At 36.6% G+C, this 20610-nt stretch overlaps 1 protein-coding gene across 2 annotated transcripts in view; it reads right to left on the bottom strand.

The window, feature by feature from the left end:
• Positions 1–20610, bottom strand: part of LOC105268351 (Krueppel-like factor 3) — a 148153-nt gene that overhangs the window by 123120 nt on the left and 4423 nt on the right. For both annotated transcript variants that reach the window (XM_011307865.1, XM_011307856.1), the window contains exon 2: positions 16125–16682. In XM_011307865.1, the coding sequence (XP_011306167.1) occupies positions 16125–16136 (12 nt within the window). In that variant the 5' untranslated portion in view covers positions 16137–16682. The remainder of the gene's footprint in view (positions 1–16124; positions 16683–20610) is intronic.

A 20610-nucleotide genomic window follows, 5' to 3' on the forward strand; every position in this document is an offset into this window, starting at 1 on the left:
TTGAACTCCGATTCTGCACGATTTTGCCCCCCTGCTTCAGGGCTAAAGTAAGAGGGTACAAAAAAAAGTGCACAGGGTACATTCAAGTACTCAATGAGTACAATCCAAACCAACAAAAAAAAGTTAGATTTTTCAAACTTCGATGCCAACTTCACATAGCTACCTAACGTCAGAATGAAAAATTATTCAATTGATTATTAAAATCAATTCTCCCGATTTTTAATAATTTTCATTGCTGTATGGCCCTGGCTATCTCTCATAGACTTCCCAATGGTTTCATGAAAAAATTAATGTTGTCAAATACAATTGACAAAAGCGCAAGAATTTCCTCAAGTTTCGACAGACGGGAAAGGACTCTGTTCTTTTCTCTGGAATGAAAAAACAATCGTACAAGTGCTGTTAATGTCTTAATTAGAACGCGGTACTAATTCCTCACATCTCCTGACAACCCCGGCAATTACAAAATATGGTGTATTCGCTCATTAAAACAATGACAACGCGTAACCCCGGTAAACTCACGTGGTCTGAGCGATTATCCCTCAGGATTGACAAACAAGGAAATAAGCCATTACCGAGTAGGTAAGAACGCGCGTGCCTGCGGCCAACAACCAGCCTAATACACCCCCTTGTACTCGATTATATGTATGTATATCCGAGTTTATATAGACTGGGATACGCAACTGTATGTGCCATTACGGGTAATTAGTATCGCGAGGTAAAACTTATGTTGTTGTACTTGATAGACAATTATAATTTTTCGATGCTCGAACATTACAATTAATTACGGACCCTTCAATATTGATATGCATTCCGTTTTTTTAAGGGTGTCCAAGAACTTGGCAATTTTTTTTCCGCCAACCCATCTCTTTGATAGCATTGTGATAGCATTGTGGGAACCAAATTACAAATAGTCATTGGAATATCCTCAATTACCTATGGACAACGTAACGAATAACGTTAGCAATAATTCAAATGAGTGTGACCGCTATAAGTGATTGTAACAATGACCAAGTCCAGGAATAATCAAGTGCCTTGTTCAAAAGATTTATGAAATAATTCATGTATCCATTTTTTGTTGGTCATAAATTTTTATCTGGTGATTACTGCCCCACGAAATATTGAGTGTTATGCAAATGACATGTTTCTCCTCGTCCATAATCATCTATAAACGTCGTTGAAATTGATTTCGGGTGTTTCTGGATGAATTTAAATTCAACGAATTCGCTGGGAAGTGCTCGAAGGAATATTTTTATGATTTTCACAATTTTCCTCTCAGTGTAGTCCCATGGTAATAACATCTTACTTTTCCTTAATAGGATAATAATGATGGTAGGACAACGCAGTCGGTGGTCGTGGTGCGTGCATAAATGCATACGAAAGTACGTAATGAGAATCGATCGAGCATCTCCACATTTACGGTTATATTACTCGTCATGAAATGTTATCGGTGATATCGGAGTTTCACGAGACAGTTAAATTTGTGTCGCTCTTCTCGATATCGATAAATTCGAGGGGCATCATCATAACATCAGCTTGTAGAGCGTGAAATCAGCACTTTAATGGGATAAGTATCGAGAAACGTAATGAGTGTTCAATAATTATTCCGAGCCATTTAAAAATTCACCGGTGAAATCGGAGGGATCAAGCGCGAGAGTGAGAAAATGCTCCTGATAATGGGGGAAAAAAATTGTCAATTTTCTTTTGCCTTTAAAAATGTGCAGTTGTTCTTGTTGTTCTTGTTGCCACAAGACCTTCAAAATTATCGGATATTTTCCGAGTATTTCGTTGAGTAGCAACGAGAGGGAATTCTCTGGAAAAATTCTCCATCATTGATATACGCAGGAAAACTTGAGGAGAATGTCCGATTAATTTTATAATTACATATCTCCTGATATCTTCGCATTGTTCTCAATCTTCTTATCAATTTGGTTCAATAAATTATTCCCCATTCAACCCATTTTTAATTAACTCATTTATTCGAGTCAAAGGAATCTCAGAAAATTATCAAACCACCAAAAACGCCAAGCTGTCATGAAGTCACGAATACTTCACGCCGATTGGTCAAAATTGGGGTGAAAAAAATAATGATAAATAAAAAAAGTGAATAAATTATTTATAAATAATTGGAAATAAAATACTTGATTTTATGATTTAATTATTCTGTGGAAATAACGTACCCTGAAGAATCGAAGGAAAATGGAAAACTCATTTTCAAGTGACACGAGACGATAGGAAAGATAAAAGAATTATAAAATTTTTGTGGTTTATTTTTGTGTAGATTTGTTTTGTCCGAGTTTCTCCTTATGATAAGAGTTCCTCGTATTTGCATTTCATGAGCGATATTTTTCCAAACTCTATATTTTGTCAAAACGTACTCGAATCGTGCGGTCACGAGTTAGAAAGCGTGCAGAAGTACCAGGGAATATACGAGTTCTAATGTTGACGAGTCAAACAAACTCGAGTGCCGTATACTTGTAAGGACTCGAGTACTACAGAGTTTCCACAATGCACATCTTCCGTGGAAGAAAAAGCCATTGACACCATTTCACGTCAATTTATTCAAATCCAATCGGATTTTTTTTTTAAGAATTCCATTGCGCATAGATATTATTAATGACGAGAAAGTTTATTGGAAATTCCGTGAATTAATTAATCCAGTAGTCAATTCCAAAGTCTCAATCGAATAAAAAAAATGTCGGGCTATTAATTAAATTGATGGTTTAGCAAATGATTAAGATAATTGAGATGAGAAAATTAATTGATAATTAGATATATCAATCTCATGAATAATCGAATGAATTATCACGCGTCGGCGTTACTCAGAAATTCGAGGACAAATCGCAATAAAAAATTGCCCACTCTGTTAATTGAATTCATCTATAAAATGTCATGGAAAATAAAGAATTTCTTTCTAATTCTAAATTTCTCGGAAAAAATCCCCAAATTCGGTGAAATTTGGAATTTCACGATTATTCCACTCTCCCGGAAATTCATCGTTACCACTTGATTAAATTAAATATTTTTGTTGTCCAAATTTTAACCAGAACTCAGAACCCCTCCCAAAACGCCCAGATAAATGATAAAAACGTCAGCCTATTCTAAAAATTCACCTAAAACTGAAATAGCCATTTGAAACGGCAGCCATTCACCACGTATACCACAAGTTTTCCAATTACGTAAGCAATGGACAAACGGAACTAATGGAGAATGTCTCCAATTCCCCGACATTCTCCATACCCCGCAACTCTCACAAAAAGCCCAGCGGAAAATTCCCTCAATAATAAACATTGCCAGTTCTTTACGGATGAGAAGTTAATTGCTGATAATTATGAAGACGACTCCCGCGGGAATAAGAGTGGACGGGGAAGGAGATTCGACAGAATCAATCGATCAGCGATTGAATCGAATGACCAGTACATCCATAGTGATATCGATACCGAGATAGACAAGTAGTTGGTGAGTGGAAAAGAACGAGACTGATGGGCAGTGGCCGTGTACGCAGAGACAACTTTACGAGGCAATAAAATTAATGAAAACCCACTACTGGTAGCAATGTTTATGTTGCTCATGCCCCCTCCCCCTCCCCTCCCCTCCCCTTCATAACAAGTACAGCATGTGGTTTGCAGCAATGCTGCAAGTTGTTTGGAAAAATTGCCACCGAGTAATCATTGTTAGCTGGCCGGTAATTACCACTAATACTAATTGATACTCGATATACAGTACGGCATGTTCATTCCGCTGCTACACTTTTTTACCGGAAATTTGGGAAAAAATAAGGAATACGCGTGTGCTTGGCTGTGACACTTGATGATAATATAAACCTCTTACTCTCTTTCTTGTCCGGTTGTTCGTATTTTTTATATTGGGAATGGGAGAATTCAAAAGGCGTAACCAGGAAAAATTGACGAAAGTGTAAGATAGGATTTGATGAAGGTTTGAGGGTAATTTAAAATCACTTCAGCCAAGAAATATTCGTTTTCCTTATGAAGATAGAATGGCTTTTCGCCTTGCTGGTTAAAGACATGAGAATTTTCAACGAGTGGCAATGAAATTTCAAAGAGTTTCCCTCACAAAAATTAATTATTCGATTTGAAGAAAAAAAAAAGACGAAACTCATGGAAACTCATGCTGTCATTGGAAAATCAATGATCATTCCGCGAATGAACATTGACAAATGAAAAATGAAAATGGAAAATATTTTCAATTGAAATTGGATTGAATCTCTCACTGAAAATGATTTTAAAAAATCCAAAACGTTGGGTGAGGGTCATTTTTCGAATTAATCGGCTAATTTCCTAAACAAAGCCAGTGATTTCTAAAAATCGGTATAGTCTCTCCCTTCGCCCTAAAATCGCTATGGAAAGTCAAATAGATTCTAACCGGATGGTCACATGTCGTCTCACCAAGCACGTGACGAATGTTAATTAATGCCAGGGGGATTTAATTAAATTTTCTTACGGGGCTGGATGGAGGCAGACGCAATCACGTATGACCGATCATTGCCGGGTGAAGGCAAAAAGTATTCGTTCGATCTCCAACAACCAATCGACTAGACGTCGAATACTATCCTTATCGGGGTGTTATATACCTCCAAGCGAGTGAACCTAAATCACTTACAATCATTATACACATGTTTACATACGCACGTAAACACGCACATTGTGATGGACCCCACGGGCTCGGCAATATCATAACCAATTTTATTTGAATCAATTAAAATCTCCACAAACTCTGGTGCAATGCCCCTTATAAAATACACCAAGCATCGGATCAACTCCTATTAACTTAAAAATATCGTATCTATCAATGCGAGGTGGCGCCGGCCAGCGAGTTCTCCTCATGTGTGGGAAATCATAATGATTAGTTTTCATAACTATTTAATTGATAAAAATTGCAACAATTTTGAAATATTCCGTGATATGCTCATTCTGTTATTTTTCAAGACATATTCAATACATATTTTCAGCTTTATGGTGGCTGTAATCCGACATTACGATGGCGATCATTAATAACTCGGTGCGTATTAATTTCATAAAAGGATATATACAGAGAACTCTGAGTTGAAGAAACTATTAAGCAACGTGTACTTTTAAGACTGGGCGGAGTACTTTTATAATTATATGCTATGTCCTTTTTAAGGCACTTAGTGCTAATTAATGTTTGTTCGTTATTAATGGGGGAGGAAATTTCACCCTTGATGGGGAAGACAGTGTCGTTGAAAGTCCAGGGGAAAACTTTTTGTTTAATGGTTTTTGCCGGTTGCCAGAACTAGTTGCACAAACCGTCGGTCTTTTTATCAATAAAACGGCGTCATTTTTAATTCTTTTAAGATGCTCTTAAAAATTTGATGGGATTTAAGTTATAAAATCATTTGATTTTGCAATTCTACGAGTTTCAAGTCAATTTTAATTTCAATTAAAAACGGTCACTAGATTTATTTTATTTTAAATGATTATTGATTTTTGAATGACAGCCGGTATTTTCAGAGTGATGTGAAAGTTCGGGGAAATTATTTATTGAATTTTCGACGTTTTCCAATAATTTTTACTGGACCCAATAATATCAACTACCAAACTCCTCCAAATTTCCAATCAATCAAAAATTCACGAATAAATTAACCCAACAAATGCTGATCTCCATAAATTCTCTTCAAATACTCGACCCACTATTTTTACCATTACCCTTATCCCCCACACTCCCTAAATCCTGCCATAAAAATTCAGAAATTCTTGAAAATTCCAAGCAAAAAATGCGACGAATGTATTAATTCCTCAACCCTCCAAACGTATAGAATGGAGAGTATAGAATAAAGAAGACTGACACACCTATTGAATTAAAAACTGGGCGAAGTGTTCTCCATGAGGATAATCCCGGTGCCTTTGAGGGCCGGTGCTAATTAATGTACACTAATTCCGAATGGAGGACATGGAGTTGAAAGAATTTACTGTCGAAGGATGGAAGTGGTCTCGTAAAAATGCCGATGAATAGCCAAAGCTATTCACTGTGGAATTGCTAAAATTGATTGGAAACAATGTTTTTAAAATGGTCGCCTGGTAGATAGTAAAGTGAGTAAAAGGCATAAGAAAACACCACACACGAGGTGAGCCTCTAACCCACCTGCAATTATCCGGTCTAATGAGCAAACAGTCGGGTTCTCTGTCCGTGGGCTCTCATCCGCCTCAGTACAATCCTTCTCCGTCTCTTCTCACTGCACTCTAGCAAACAGTGTGTATACAACCCCATGGACATTTAGGACAAAGTACTACAAACTCCCGTGAAAATAGTCGAGATCAGTGGAGGGATTTTATAATTACGAGGTATAACCGGATCTTGGCAAGACGATCAAGGGGTCCACTTACTCCACGGCTTTTGCCTCGACTTTCCAGAAAGAAACTTGACCTTTATACTCGGGTTTTAGAAATATATGTGTGGATTATTACGGATAGGTGAATTGCCTGAGCATGTGAGGATGGTGCCGTGTGCGGCTATGGTGAAAGGCGAGAAAATAATATGATGAAGATGAACACCAGAGACTAGACAAATGAGCGCGCCCGTGGATTTTGCCTTCGGGCGACTCTTGAAAATCTTTTTTTTTACCTTTTTTTGCCTCTTTTTGCCTTTTTTTTTCAACGTCGTTTAGACTAATCGCCCGTTAATGACGATAGACAATTCGAATTTTTTATGTTTTTATTTATTTCGTTTGCCATTATCTTGGATTATTTTGGTTGGAGTAAAAATATTATTTTTGCGGTTTTCCTGGTGGAATTTACATATTTGTGATATGCTTGGAGAAATTTATTAAGTAGTGTCTTTTTTTATTTTCGTGGTTTTCCTGTTTTCTGGGGTTTGGGGTGGGGCAAATGGAATCACATGGAAACTAATTGCTGATTAGATATGTTGTGAGAATTCTTTTGAAATTGTTGATTTAATACTCTGCTCTACGTTCTTTCAGAATAACTCTACAGCATTATAAAATTACGTTTGATCATTCTTAATTAAATTTGGATTCAAACTCATATAATTGAAAATTCCCATATATTTGTCTCTAAAATTTCAAGAAATTTATAAATATTGCTAAACCACGAAAACATGCAAAATTAAGACAATAATTCCTCTAATGATTGTCCCATTGAAAATTGAATCGCCTTCACCTCCAAATTTCACCCCGACCTTGAAAAGTCCCAAAAAAATCGCAAAAAGTCCCAAAAAAAATCCGCGATATCGTCCACCCCATAAAAAATCAAAAATAATAAAATTCAAAATTCACCCATCCAAAATAAACCAAAAATTCATGAAAACCATGAATTAAAATTGACTTGAAACTGATAAAAAAAACAATTGCCTTGAAATAGCGACTGAGATTTCTGAAAATTTCCAAAAAAAATCGAGTTGACGCCCATCCGTGAATGCCTTGCCCCGAAGGTCCGCTTCGATCGTCGGTTTGCGCGTGTTCCTGGGTGGTGTTTCCGGGGGAAAGAACAACAGACGCGGGTGAGAAAAAAAATGCACCTCGGATCGCACGGCATCAGTGATGTTGGACGGTTCTACACAGTGGGTATCCACAACTATGGGAGAATAAAGGAAGACGGTGATCAAGGCATCGCTGCAGCAGGATGCTCTCTCACTCCCCCACCCGTTTGTACAATTTTTTTTCCTCCACTTTTTTTTTAAATATCTTTTTTTTTTCTCCCCCCTTTTCCCCCCGCTGAGCTCACGCGAGACGCCGCGCACGCCACGCCCGCCATTCACCTTCAACTTGGTTCAGGACAGACGCCTTCACGTGTGTCTATGAGTGAGCCCGTTCACACGACTCGAATATACATAAAATTGCCCGTTATACATATCGCCATTAATTTATATGAATTAAAAAAAAAATTCATTCAAATAACAGTGATTACTTGATCACAATTTTCTACGATTTCTACTCGTATGGTTCAGTAGCGAAGTGACAAACTAGAATGAGTTGACATTTCCGAAATTTTCATGGGTTTTCAGGTCATACTTGTAAATTAATAATTATGTACCTGAATTACACCGAAAAGGTAACTGATTCGTTAATTATGAATTGTACAGAAAATTCATGTCACCTACGGATTGTTAAAAATTTCAACTTTTTTTCACTTGAAATTTCAATTGCAATTTTCAACAGTCTACTTTGCGCCGGAAGGGTTATATCTTATGGGGGAAAGAGTTTTGAAGAAAATTAATTTAAAATTTCTTTGAATATCGGAGTGAATTTTTGATTAAGTAAAAATGTACGCACGCGTGCATTTTTATTTTTCCTACTTCTACAACTTAACGATTCCCATGAACCTCCCATTATACAAGCCGCCATTAATTGAGATGAATTTTTAAAAAAGCCTTCAAATATCAGGGATCCATTCATTACAATTTTCTACGCGTATGATTCAGTAACGAAACGCGAAACTGGGATAAGTGCATTTTTTGGAATCCGTTTTTAGCCAATATCTCGGAATTAAGGGAACAGAGCAAATTTTTTGCATAAACATTTTTTACAGAAAAAAATGCGGGCTGCAAAAAAGGTATCTCTGAAAATATCATGATCGCCCTTCAATTTCGAGAAATTGAAATTTAAAAAACAGGCGTAAAAGAAGCGCACTTATCCTACTTTACCACATCGCAACAGAATTGCAGGCCAATGGAGTTATCCTCAAAATGCCTTCGCAAAATAAAAATTCCGCTTTGAGTTTCGTCGTTAATATTGACAGGTATCGGCCATTATTCGCAATCCGATGATAAAAAACGATGTGAACAGAAAATCGGAAAGTTGAATGAAAATTGCACAAACCCGTCAGTATTACTTGAGCTTTTCCCCTCTTACATCCAATTCTGTAAATGCAAAAAAATAATAGTTGATTTGCTCGCGCACGAGTTGCATAACACCCTGGGTTGTACACGTGGAGCAGCCGGGCGGCAACAAGGTCTCTCCAATGTGGCTTACGACGCCCGCGATTGCGTTAACCTCGGCCACGATAGCAGAACGTAACTCCAATGTAGTCGAAACACGCCTTTTTATTTTTTATACTTTTTTCCCTCTGCTTCCGAATGGAAGCAATGCAATCATCGTTTTCATTTTTTATCATTTCGCCCGAAAACGCCACGAATTTATTAAAATTTCAATAACGCCCTCGCGGAAAAAATATATATGCTAATAATAATATGACATCTATGACATTGCATTTTTTAATGCAAATATATTTCATTGCATATGGCAAAAATATATACCGAGCATATGAGTGTAGGATGGATGTGCTTACGTATAATCTGGATTTATCTGAAATATTGCATTTTTGGATAATTTGATCATTTTTTTTTTGTATAATTTGAAAAGGGAATTTTCTAAAAACAAAACAATTTTTGCTGAATTATCATCACAAGCTGTTGGGAGATGACTCAACCGAAGAAAAATAATTTTAAAGGGAATGCACCTATCCAAGTTCGCCAATCACAGAATTTTGACTGAATTTCTTCTCGTAGGATAAACTAATGGAATTAATTGTCTTGAAAATTTACTCTGGTCCTTCTATCTGGCTAAAGAAAAATTATGTCACGTTAAACTGTCAGTGTGAACCCATGAAAAGATTCACGCTCTCCAAACTTTTAATTAATCAATCTCAAACCTATTCAAATTTATACCAAACATTTATCTTCCGTCATTCTATTCTAAACTACCATTGTGACAAAATCCATGAATCATGACGGTTTTCCACTGGAAATCTAGACTCAAAATGACGACTCGACTTCTTTTCATCGAATAACGTTTCACATTATATATAAAATAACAATCGAATAATAGTAGAATCAAAACAAATTCAAACGTAAATCCAATTATCAAGCATACAAATGTTTAATGGAATCTAGTCATTAATCACAGGAGTTAGAATAACTCTACCATTTCCTTCGGAATTGGTACAAAGTAAACAGTTATTTCATATGAGTCGTGAATTTTCCTAACTTCAACTATCGGCTTGTACTATTGTAATCATCTAGGTGCAAATTCAATTCGTGAATTATCTCAATCCTCTAATTAACGAATACTAGAGTTGAATATGACCAAATCATGAAATTCATGAATACTAAAAATTGAGTCAAACAAGACTTTGCAAATAGGCATTTTTCAACAATTAACAGATGACCATTGAGCTAAACGAATTCTAACTTTCATCTGGAGTCCTTCCCGTCAACTTGACTCAAACAAGAGTTTGCAACAACAAGTCAAATCGATGACTTGATGCAGATGCCAAATTTGACTCCCTCGAGCCCTACAACTTGACTGAAGTCGAGCCTTACCCGAAGTTCAACTTGAATTAAGCCCAAAAAACGTGTACGACTGAAGTGTCACGCTACTTAAAACAAGTAGATGAACAGATAGAGAATGTTTTTTCCATTCCATGAATAATTGAGGAACGAGCATGAATTTTTACGTGAGTCGTGCGTTTCTGAAAAATTCACGCGAGCTCTGTAATTTTTCATGGATATGTTGTAACGGCGCGGGGAAAGCTCACGTTAATGAATTATCCAGTGGAAAATGTAATGGAAGTGAATTTTACGAGGTGGAAATGTTGCCACCCGGTATATGAATACGTGGGTTAACCACGCGACGTATCGTGCGACATATGAGAAGGGCGTGCCTCTGTCGTTCAACTGCGCAGTTTGTTGCACGCGCTGTGATCGTGTGTACCCGAGCAACGAGGCATATTATACGTACGATGATACGCAAATTGCTAACGGTGACATTATTAGATCGCCAGCTTGGTTCACAAGTTGGGGGAAATAAGGGAGAATTCTGTCTCAATGAATTCGCGGGGAATTGACGGCTGAGGAGAACAACCTTGCGGGCATACTCCCGGGAAGGTTCATTTACATCGCAAGGTCGGACAATTATTTAACCGTCGCTCATCAGCGAAAGAGGACAGGCCAAAGTGAATTTGACATTTTCCAAGATTTCATCATTTTTTAATATTCTCAATATTTTATCAGCTATACTCATTTTAAAAATTATTTATGCCAATTAAATTTTGATTTGCAGAAATCAATTTCTAGATTATTCATCGGTAAATTAAATTATTTGGTTTATATATTATGCTAGGAATCTGATTTTTTGGATTTTACGGGGCCAATCGCTGAGTTTGTACGAAAGTTGAGGGAAAATATATCGAATTATTTCATTGACTTGTGCAAAGTAAATTTGCTTCATAGGAGACATTTTTAAGTCAGTCAATCAGCTTTCCACGGCATGGAGATAATATTCAATGAAAATTATGAGAATCACAATTCGCTCACTGACTACGGAAGCGAATCGAAAACTTTAGGCGACGGCATCCCAATTTGTCCGAGGGAATTCGCAAAAAATAACAGATCGCTCTGGAAAAATTCCATAAGTTTAACAAAAGAAATACGAAATCTATCACCAGTCTATTTTGCGTAGATTACCATCATAATCTTTCGCATATAATATTTTTTAAATATAATATATTCATGTATGCAAATATATTATATATAAATATATAATTGCATTACATGCATGCTCGGGTAAAAAAAAATGTAATACAATGGAATATTTTTTCCAAATTAAAAAAAAATTTCTAGAAAACTTTTCAGAAAATTTTTTTTTGTTTCATAAAAAAAATTTTCTGAAAAATCTTCCAGAATTTTTTTTTTCGATTACAATTTTTTTTACCTGGATTAAATCATCAAATAATTTCCGCTATCAGAAAACCCATCCTTTCCTTTCAATCTATCACCTCAAGAGTGCCAAATATATACGCGCGCCAAATTTTTCGGGTCTCTCAAAAAATTCACACAATGAGGATTACCATTGCCCTTTCAAAGGTCGAGGATTATTGGAGAATTATCCACTCGGTGATTTGTTGCGGACCACAATATGGATCGGATGAAGAGCCAGAAGAGCGTGGAGCGTGTCGACGTTGGGGTCCCCCTACTTCCGGCGAAGCATATCCGGTAGTGCTCCTACCTATATCTCGGTCCACCAGACCGTGCACACCCCTCGTTCTACAATCATTTCTCTCCAGCGCCAATATCCCCTACTTTCCTCATATTCCGACTGACCACTAAAAATTCCCCCGAACATCTCCCAGAAGATCAGAAGAATCAAAATAGGACCTTGGACAAATTGTGTGAAATGGATTTTTGGTCACCCAAAAATGTTCCTCATGGAACAATTTTTTTTGCCAGCCTCTTCGACAGGCAATTTTGAACCAAAAACGTATAAAGGGTAACAAGTCGAGTTGTTCTCTGCTCGAGATTTCGTGGAACATCTCGAAATCTCGGAGTGACCGCGAAATAGGTCTCGAGGAATATTTTTTGTAGAAGTAACAAAGTATTACCCAAAATTGTACATTTCTGAAAAATTGAATTACTAAATTTTTTTTTCCCAAAAATATTTTTTTTTAAACTTAAAATAGATTTAGCCGAAATGAAAGTCAGAGGCGAGATTTAACTAATGGTCGAAATATCCTAATACTCAAAATGAAAATCCAAATTAACGAGACAAAATAATTGAAGAGAAGAAAGTAAAATGGAGAATAAGAATCAAAGAAGAAATTTTGACCTCTCAAATATCGAAAAAATCTCTGAAAAATTCCCTTGCTAATTCCCTTGGTTTTTCAAAAAATTCTGATGGATCTCAGAAAGATACGAAATTTTCTACGCGGGTGTTACCCAAGTATCCCCATTGCATTCGTCTCCCCAGAAGAAGCCGTTTAGTGTTGAATTTTTCAGTCGCCGTGTCCCCCAACACATCGATTTTCCCATTATCCGTCTGACAAATTGATAAGAAATGAAGCCCAACAGAGAGAAAAAACACTGAAGAAAACTGAAAATTGTGGGAAAAGGGGTGAAAAATTGTCTGCGCACTGGAAATGGCGTGTCGTCATCGTTATTTTGACGAGTTTCGGAGTTTTTTGCACGCATATGCAGGCGAGAGTGCAAGCAAGAGAGGTCAATGTCCTTCTCCCTCGCCTCCTGGGTCGCATGTGCAAGCACTTCGACTCTCCTGTTACGCCCGGACGTCATTCAGTCAACTTGAGAATTCCCAACACGTGAGTGTTTACCGATGAAAACGAACAACAAATAATCATTCCAAGCGAAAAACCTCCATGATTCAAGTATGGAATTGAATTAAATGGAGATGTACTCATTTCAAGTAGCTTCTGACAACTTGGCTCCAGTATCTTCGAAGAATAACGACCAGGACTCATTTCAAGTTCACGAAGAATTGACAATTTAATTCATGTCGAAATTCACCAAAAGCAAGCTCAACTCGTATCAATTCAAAACCAAATCTCAATCGAATCATCAACTTGATTTAACATCAATTTATTTCAAATCGTTTCCGTCCACTCGATTCAAAATCCTTTTGAAGTATGACAAATCAAGTGGACAACTTGACTACTTGATTGAGCTCTCGCAAGTCTGACTTATTCGTTTTAAGAAGATAAAATTTTTTTGGTGTCGAGCTTTACCCTTGGTTGGTCAACATGAATCAAGCACAAATGCGTAGGCAGGTGTATGCAGGCGTATCAAGTGTGATGCTATACTTGAATCAAGTACCTGAAGTAATACTAATGTGTTTTAATGCCCTGGGTCATTATTGACCACCGAATTTTCCACGACGATCATGAATGTGGGTAAAATATCTTTCCACGAAAACTGATAATTACTGCAGTATAATTACTCGCACCGTCAGACAGCCGATTTGTCTTCCGGCCGGCTTATGGGTTATAAATGGTGTTATTAGCGGCGTAATTGCACTTCTCGCTGGTGTAACCCGTCCACGCGGACCCGAGAGCCCGTTGTCACGGTCTATTCGCAGTCTCCCACCCTCTTACCCCATGTCTATTTCAATTTTTGTAGGAAACACCCCACAAATAGAAGATAATTTCTTTCATGGTGTACATGGCAAAACGGTAAATCATTATTCGCGGATTTCCTCTGCATTCGATTCGACTCCAACTAGTGATGGCGACTTGTCTTTACACTCACTCCCGTCCTATTTGTCCGTTTTCGGTTCAGACTCGATATACGGAAGAAATCTTTCCGGTTTCGGTGGCACGACCGGTTCCACTGATAGTTGCTCTTTTTTTGTCTCGTATTTCTTTCAGAGAGCAAAACGCCGTGACACGAAAGTCTTCGCTCCACGTTTGTTTTTTTTTTCCTTTTGCTTTTGTTAGATCGAATTTATGGTTTAGGATGGAGTGCCAGAGGGAGACTGTGATTTTATACGATTTTTAATAGAGATTCATCTCAGTGATGAGCAAAATTACGCGCGAGATAATTATGAGATTTCACAATTTTGTCTGAAATTTGGAGTACGCTTCGTGAAAATTTTTATACTGTTATACTGAAGAGGTTTTCGTTTTCTAATTGAATTTACTGGTTTGTAATAAACTGTCCTTTAACACAAATTCAGATAATCTTTTTGAGGAGAATTACCGAATTCCCGTAAGATTTCCGCTAGGAAGTCTGAAGAAATTTTTTGAATTCTAAAAATGTTAAAAAATTTCCCTGAATTCATGGGAAATATGATTTAGTAAATAGTATTTTATTCTTGATACTCTTACTGGAAATTTCAGATTTGAGATGCTAGTGGAAATTTAACTGGTGCTAAACACATGTTCGACCTCGTAAATTACCCCTTCCAAGCCGTAAATTATAATTTCGAAAACGGAAATTACGACTTTGAAAATCGTAATTTAAAACTATAAACGGATAATTTACGAGTTCGAAATCGTAATTTAGCGAAATAAATCCGTAATTTACCGCTCGAGATAATCATGAATTACGTTCCAAAACGAGAAACTGAACGGAGCAAAATCTTCATGTTCTTCTCAATGCTAAGAAATAGATAATATTTTGAAATTTTCCCTGAATTTTGAAATTTTGATGTATTCCTAGAAGTTTATTATTGTTAACGATATTTCCAGAAAAGATAATATGATTTCTGTCAGATTTAACAATGTTACGAGCCCCAGCCTTCACAACCCGTTATAGCCCAATTTTAACTGCCATACGGTGTAAAGGGCGCTTTGTGAGCTCCAAGTTTTACGATTAAGCGTACTGCCGACACCGATATTTATTGCCGATATTCGGTGGAGTAATATTGGCACTTACCCAACACGAAACCAAAGTACATATATACAGTTGACGCACAGTAACATGCATTCACTCCTTTCGTTCTCGAAATGGCACGTAAAAACGTCTCAGTGGAAAACATACTAACTCGAAACCACCACCAATATATACGATAGTGAGGAATTTTTGAGCGTGAATCAGGCCACTAAGTAACCACGCACGGGTCATAAAGACCGCAATTATTCCTCCTGCCGAATAAAATTTCAATTGCGGAAATTACTTCGGGAGGATTCCAGTCGGCAATAATTGATGGTTAATTTTAGCATTCGAGAGATAGCTGTAAAATGTCACTGAATTTGCACCCAAGGGTGCATTAAATTTCCCATGTATTTGCTGCGGACCCCAATATGTTGACTGCACATTTTTTATTTCCGGGTAAATAAACTAATGAGTGAAAATAAATTGGGCGAAATTCGCGACTCTCCGGGAGTCACTCTTACTTGTGCACTCTGAGAAAAAAATACTTTGGACCGAAAAAATTTATTAGCTCCGAGTCAATCTTCTTCCGAGCAAAAATCGTCCAGTGGAAAGAAATAAAAAAATTATTCCCCAAAATTATTCATAAAAATTCACTTCGAATTGAAAATTACCTGAGGGTCACCTAAATTTCACCGAGAAATTGATTTCGTTTTAATATTATAATACTCTAGAATACTAAGAATAAAAAATGAAAGTAAAATTCTGGTTTATAAAAAAAGTTTCATTCACTTCCCAACGGCGCAATAATCTAGTTCTAAAATAATCCACAAAAGGGCTGAGCACTTGGGATTCCCCGATAATTACCAAAAGGAGCCATCAAAAATTAATTTTAAAACTCCAATAGTTTTAAGAAAATTGCTCGGCGCATTTATCATCGCGGCAAATGTTGAAAAAAAAAAAATTGTTCCACAGGCATTCCAACGACTAAAAATAGTAAATAGTAAATAGTAAATAAAATTATGATGACTCACCATGAAAACCATGAACCTTGATTGCAGGTTGGCGCTCCCGATGTAAGTCAGCGTAACCAGCCCCAAAACGGCTGTACTCCGTTGATAATAACTCTAATTTCACTTGGCTCGATATTAAAACTATTGTAAAATCCTCACTGGGTTATTTCACCGTGTTCGATATATCCGTATCAATGTTTTACCACCGATTTAATGGAATTCTCATCGGTTAATACAGACACAGTTAGGGAAAATCAATCGACAACCGGTGTACACTCGTTCCGGTTGCGCGCACGACGAATGCCGTTCAATGTCCGATCGGTTAAATTCAAGAGAACGTATACGCGCACCATTCAATTATAAATCACTTGCCCTCTGGGTGTAGATATACGTGTTGTCTCTCCGACGCAGGTAGCATTATTATCTATAATTTTCAATTTCCGTGGTGGTCGTTTATTTATGGATTTGCTTGATTATTTAGATTTATTTTTTTATTTTTAGATTATTCGGTTATACTGCTGTTTACTGGCATCTGGTTGACATACTGGCGTCAATACTGGCCCGTTCAACTCGCCCGACCTGCGAACAAATAATAATCAGTCAGATATTAATATTTTGTTGACTTTTGAATTGAGCAGTTTTTTTGTCATCAAATTTCCAGAAAAATGTAATATTCGTTGAGAATGTTTTATTTCGGATTTTAGATCTCATTGTCAGAAATTTATAACGTTTTCAATGTCCGCTGAAATTTTATGAAATCTTGACATGGAAAGAGGAATATTCAAGTCATTGATTTTTCTAGTTAATCATGATTCTCTTGAGCATTTATTGTTGCAATTGCTTGAGATAAATATTTGGTAGTCCGTGGAAAATTCTGATTTATTCGATAAGATTTTTTTATAACAACTGAAAATTATTCAGCAGGCCAGCAAAAATCATTCCAGGACACAGAAGGAATTATTCTATATGGGGATTAATTTTTCTGTAGCGAATGACGTATTCGGTAATATTTTCTAAACTTCTCCGGTAAAGTTCCCCTTCTCCCCATGACATGCGGATGAGCGCAATAACAAAAATTTTAAATAAAATTCCATAAAATTCCAAATAAAATTTTCCTCACAAAATAAAGAGATTTTGCAATGTTATTATCATGTGGCATAGTGGTATGTGGTACAGAGAGGCGAAAAAAAAAGATTGTCGAGTCGGGGGCAATGGGGAATATGCAATCGGAGCGAACGGTTGACAGGGCGCGGTCTTATGCCGGGCCCATGACGCACCCGTTTCTTTATTTAAATCATTTGATCCGTCACGTCACAATCGATTGAAGCTAATAACTGGGGAAATGGAATGAAAAAAAAAATCCCATGTCACGTACGAGTGCCATATCATCCTCCCTGAAATTTGATTCTCTTGTATTTTATCTGTTTTCCCAATTTCGCAATCGACGCACGCTGCAACCGATTTGATTAGTCTGATGTAATCACCTGGAATTATTTAATCGAATACTCGTGTACGAGTCAGCGACCATGCGTATCCATTTACTCATATTTTCAGCCAATTCCAATTTAATTACTATAATACTGATATTTTATGACAAGATTTTTTACGTTATCCCCAAGAAATATTGTCAGTTATTTGTCAGGTTCAGAAAAATCCTTTTAGGAAAAAAATTCGAAATACAATAACTTTTTCGTTGGTGAAATAGGAAATTCTTCATTTCAATGATAGAATCGACATTTTGACAACTTGACAAAAATAACCCGAATTAATAATTATTGAATTTAATTATTGAATTTTATTTAGCCAAAATTTATTTCATTTGAATATGGAAAATTTTGAAATTTTCCGCGCACAAAAGCTATGAATTTTCGAGTAAATTGATGAGGATTCTTAAGATTTGCACTTTTCGAAATAAATAAAAGAAAAACCATTACGAATTCCTTTTGAGTTTATGAATGGAGCGCAGTCAGGCGCGTGCGAGTGCTCGGCGATTTGGAACGGCCGCGAACACGTGCCTCGGATGCATTTAAACATACACCTATCCCCATAATCTCACGAAGAAGAAAAATATCTACACATTAAAATTTTGCGAAAACCGCATGATTTTGAATTATGCTAATTCTTATAATTTCTCCCAAAGTATTGTAGTCACGTAATTCCCGAAATTTACGATGTCAGCTCGTCGTCCAGCGGTAGAAGTCCGTCTGTATGATAAAACCCGAAATTTCGCGATTTATCAGCAATTCAGGTTTGATATTCAAAAACCACCGAAGAGACAGAAAAAAATATTTATTATTTTCAAAAAGGTCACTTGACTCTAGGATTTTTTGTTGTGAACAAATTTTGAAACATGAAAAAGAGACAAAAGTTGAATTGAAAAGTTGGTTGGGGAACATTAAAAAATTATTCCCAAAGCGCCAGGTACTTTTTCATACGAATTTTGGATCCACCACAAAAAATGAAAAAAAAAATTTCTGAATATTTACTAAAGTCATAAATTGGTATGAAAAATACACTGCAAAAATTGAAAAATTAATTAAGTAATTCAATTAAAATGCCATCACAAAAATCATTTTAAAAAACTACTCGGCGATAAAAGTAAATAAAAAATATAATATGAGTTCCCTATAAAGTGCGAGATTAGTTTTAATTACACGATTTGTTCTTTAATTCCAGCGGAAGTTGAAAACGACAAAAATTCCGAATATTCAGCTCTAAAAATGAAAAAACCCATTTTTTCTCTAGTGCACGTAATTGTTCCACAACTTTTTTCCTCACGTGGCCTCTAAAAACGATAATTCCACTATAGGATTGCGCCTCTATCACTCGAGTATGACTGAAAGAAAAACATCGCGCGCAGAATATCAGAAGTTTGTCATAAACTACATAAACTATCGTGAAAAACGCGACACGCCAAGAATTCTCAGCGAACCCGGCCTGAGCAATTGCGACACATTCACCAGAGACAGTGAAATAAAAAAAATTGATCAAATATTAAACAACTCTCCGCGAAGAATTGAATATTCATTAAATCCATAAAAACCCACCTACCAGCATGCATTGCAGCGCACTTAAACAATTTCCCTGTAAAACCGATTGAAAAAATGGCAATTGCCCCGATCGAGGGTATCAGTATCGAACTATCCCATACAAATATTCATCAGCACTAAAATCCACCCTAATCCATAAAACAAAAAAAAAAACATTTGAAATAGCCACAAACGTCGACGAGAGAGAGAAAATGGTTCGGAATTACCGGAAAAGCATTAAATTAATACTACTCCTTAAAGTTCGCTGGAACGATAGGCTATTCAACTAATAACAGTAATGCAGCGGAGTGTATGACCGATGATTGTCAAAATGGGAGCATCATAAACCACAAAAGGTTGCCCCATTGGCGTTCCCTCAGCCACCGTTGGCGCATTGAAAATTCAATTAATAGGTCCATACTGGCAGTAGCCACACCCTGTATTTCCCATCACCATAACGAGACATTGAGATACAAAAAAAAAAAATGTATCCCCCGTGTTTTTATCCACTCGTCATGCGTTCGAAATAATGAAACAACGAGTGTCCGTACACACAGCCTTGGACACTAAACGCACGTGTATTTGCTGCGAGACGGGCTCAAGGCCCATTCCTTATCACATTCACATTTCTCGAGCTGCACGTACGACACAAGTTGTTAAATATTTCAAAAAATCTATATATATAAATAATAGATCGTCGGACGGGTGAGATATGTTGGACGTCGAATTAGACGCGATTGCGAGAGTCGGGAGATTACACTATGATGAGTGGATTGTGGACATCGCATGCTGTTAAAACGATCAATTTCGCACTGATGCTTCGAATTATTAAGTTTGCCAAGCAATCTAGGTTAGAACAGAGTGTTGTGTATTTCTAACATTCGTTTCTGTGGAAATTCAAATTTAATATAACGAAAAAATGGGTCTCGTCGAGAAATTGACTGTTTACAGCTTCAATCAGCGATATTACACTGTTAAAAATTTATTAAAATTTCAGTCACGCAGTTATTTGAATTGCCAATGATATGAGTTTGAATTGAATTTAAATTTAAAACGGTTACCAAATTTTTCATGTGCTCTGAAATTTTTTTAAGTTGAGTTTTTCATGTTAATTGGTAATTGATATCTTAATCGAATTTTAAATTTTTAATGGGATGCGTCGCAGGAGGAAATGAGTCAATTGAAAAAATCATGTTTCCGGTTCTCCCGACTAATTAATCAGAAATATTCATCACCATCCTGAGGTCCCTACCCTCTAATCTCAATTAAACTCGCAAATCTTCTACCTTCGTTCCTCATCTCCCATGAATCAACGAACCAATAAAATATCTATTGTTTCCCAAGATTTGCCATCAGGTGCTGAATGCTCCAGTAGCGCGTCACAGATACGTCCCATTACGTGTCCATTGTATGCTAATGAATGATTGTCGCGTGAGTATGATTGTTTTTCATCAATAAAACTCAGACATGCGAATAAA

The sequence above is a fragment of the Fopius arisanus genome, unplaced genomic scaffold (genome assembly GCF_000806365.1).
Source record: "Fopius arisanus strain USDA-PBARC FA_bdor unplaced genomic scaffold, ASM80636v1 scaffold00003, whole genome shotgun sequence".
Lineage (NCBI taxonomy): Eukaryota > Metazoa > Arthropoda > Insecta > Hymenoptera > Braconidae > Fopius > Fopius arisanus.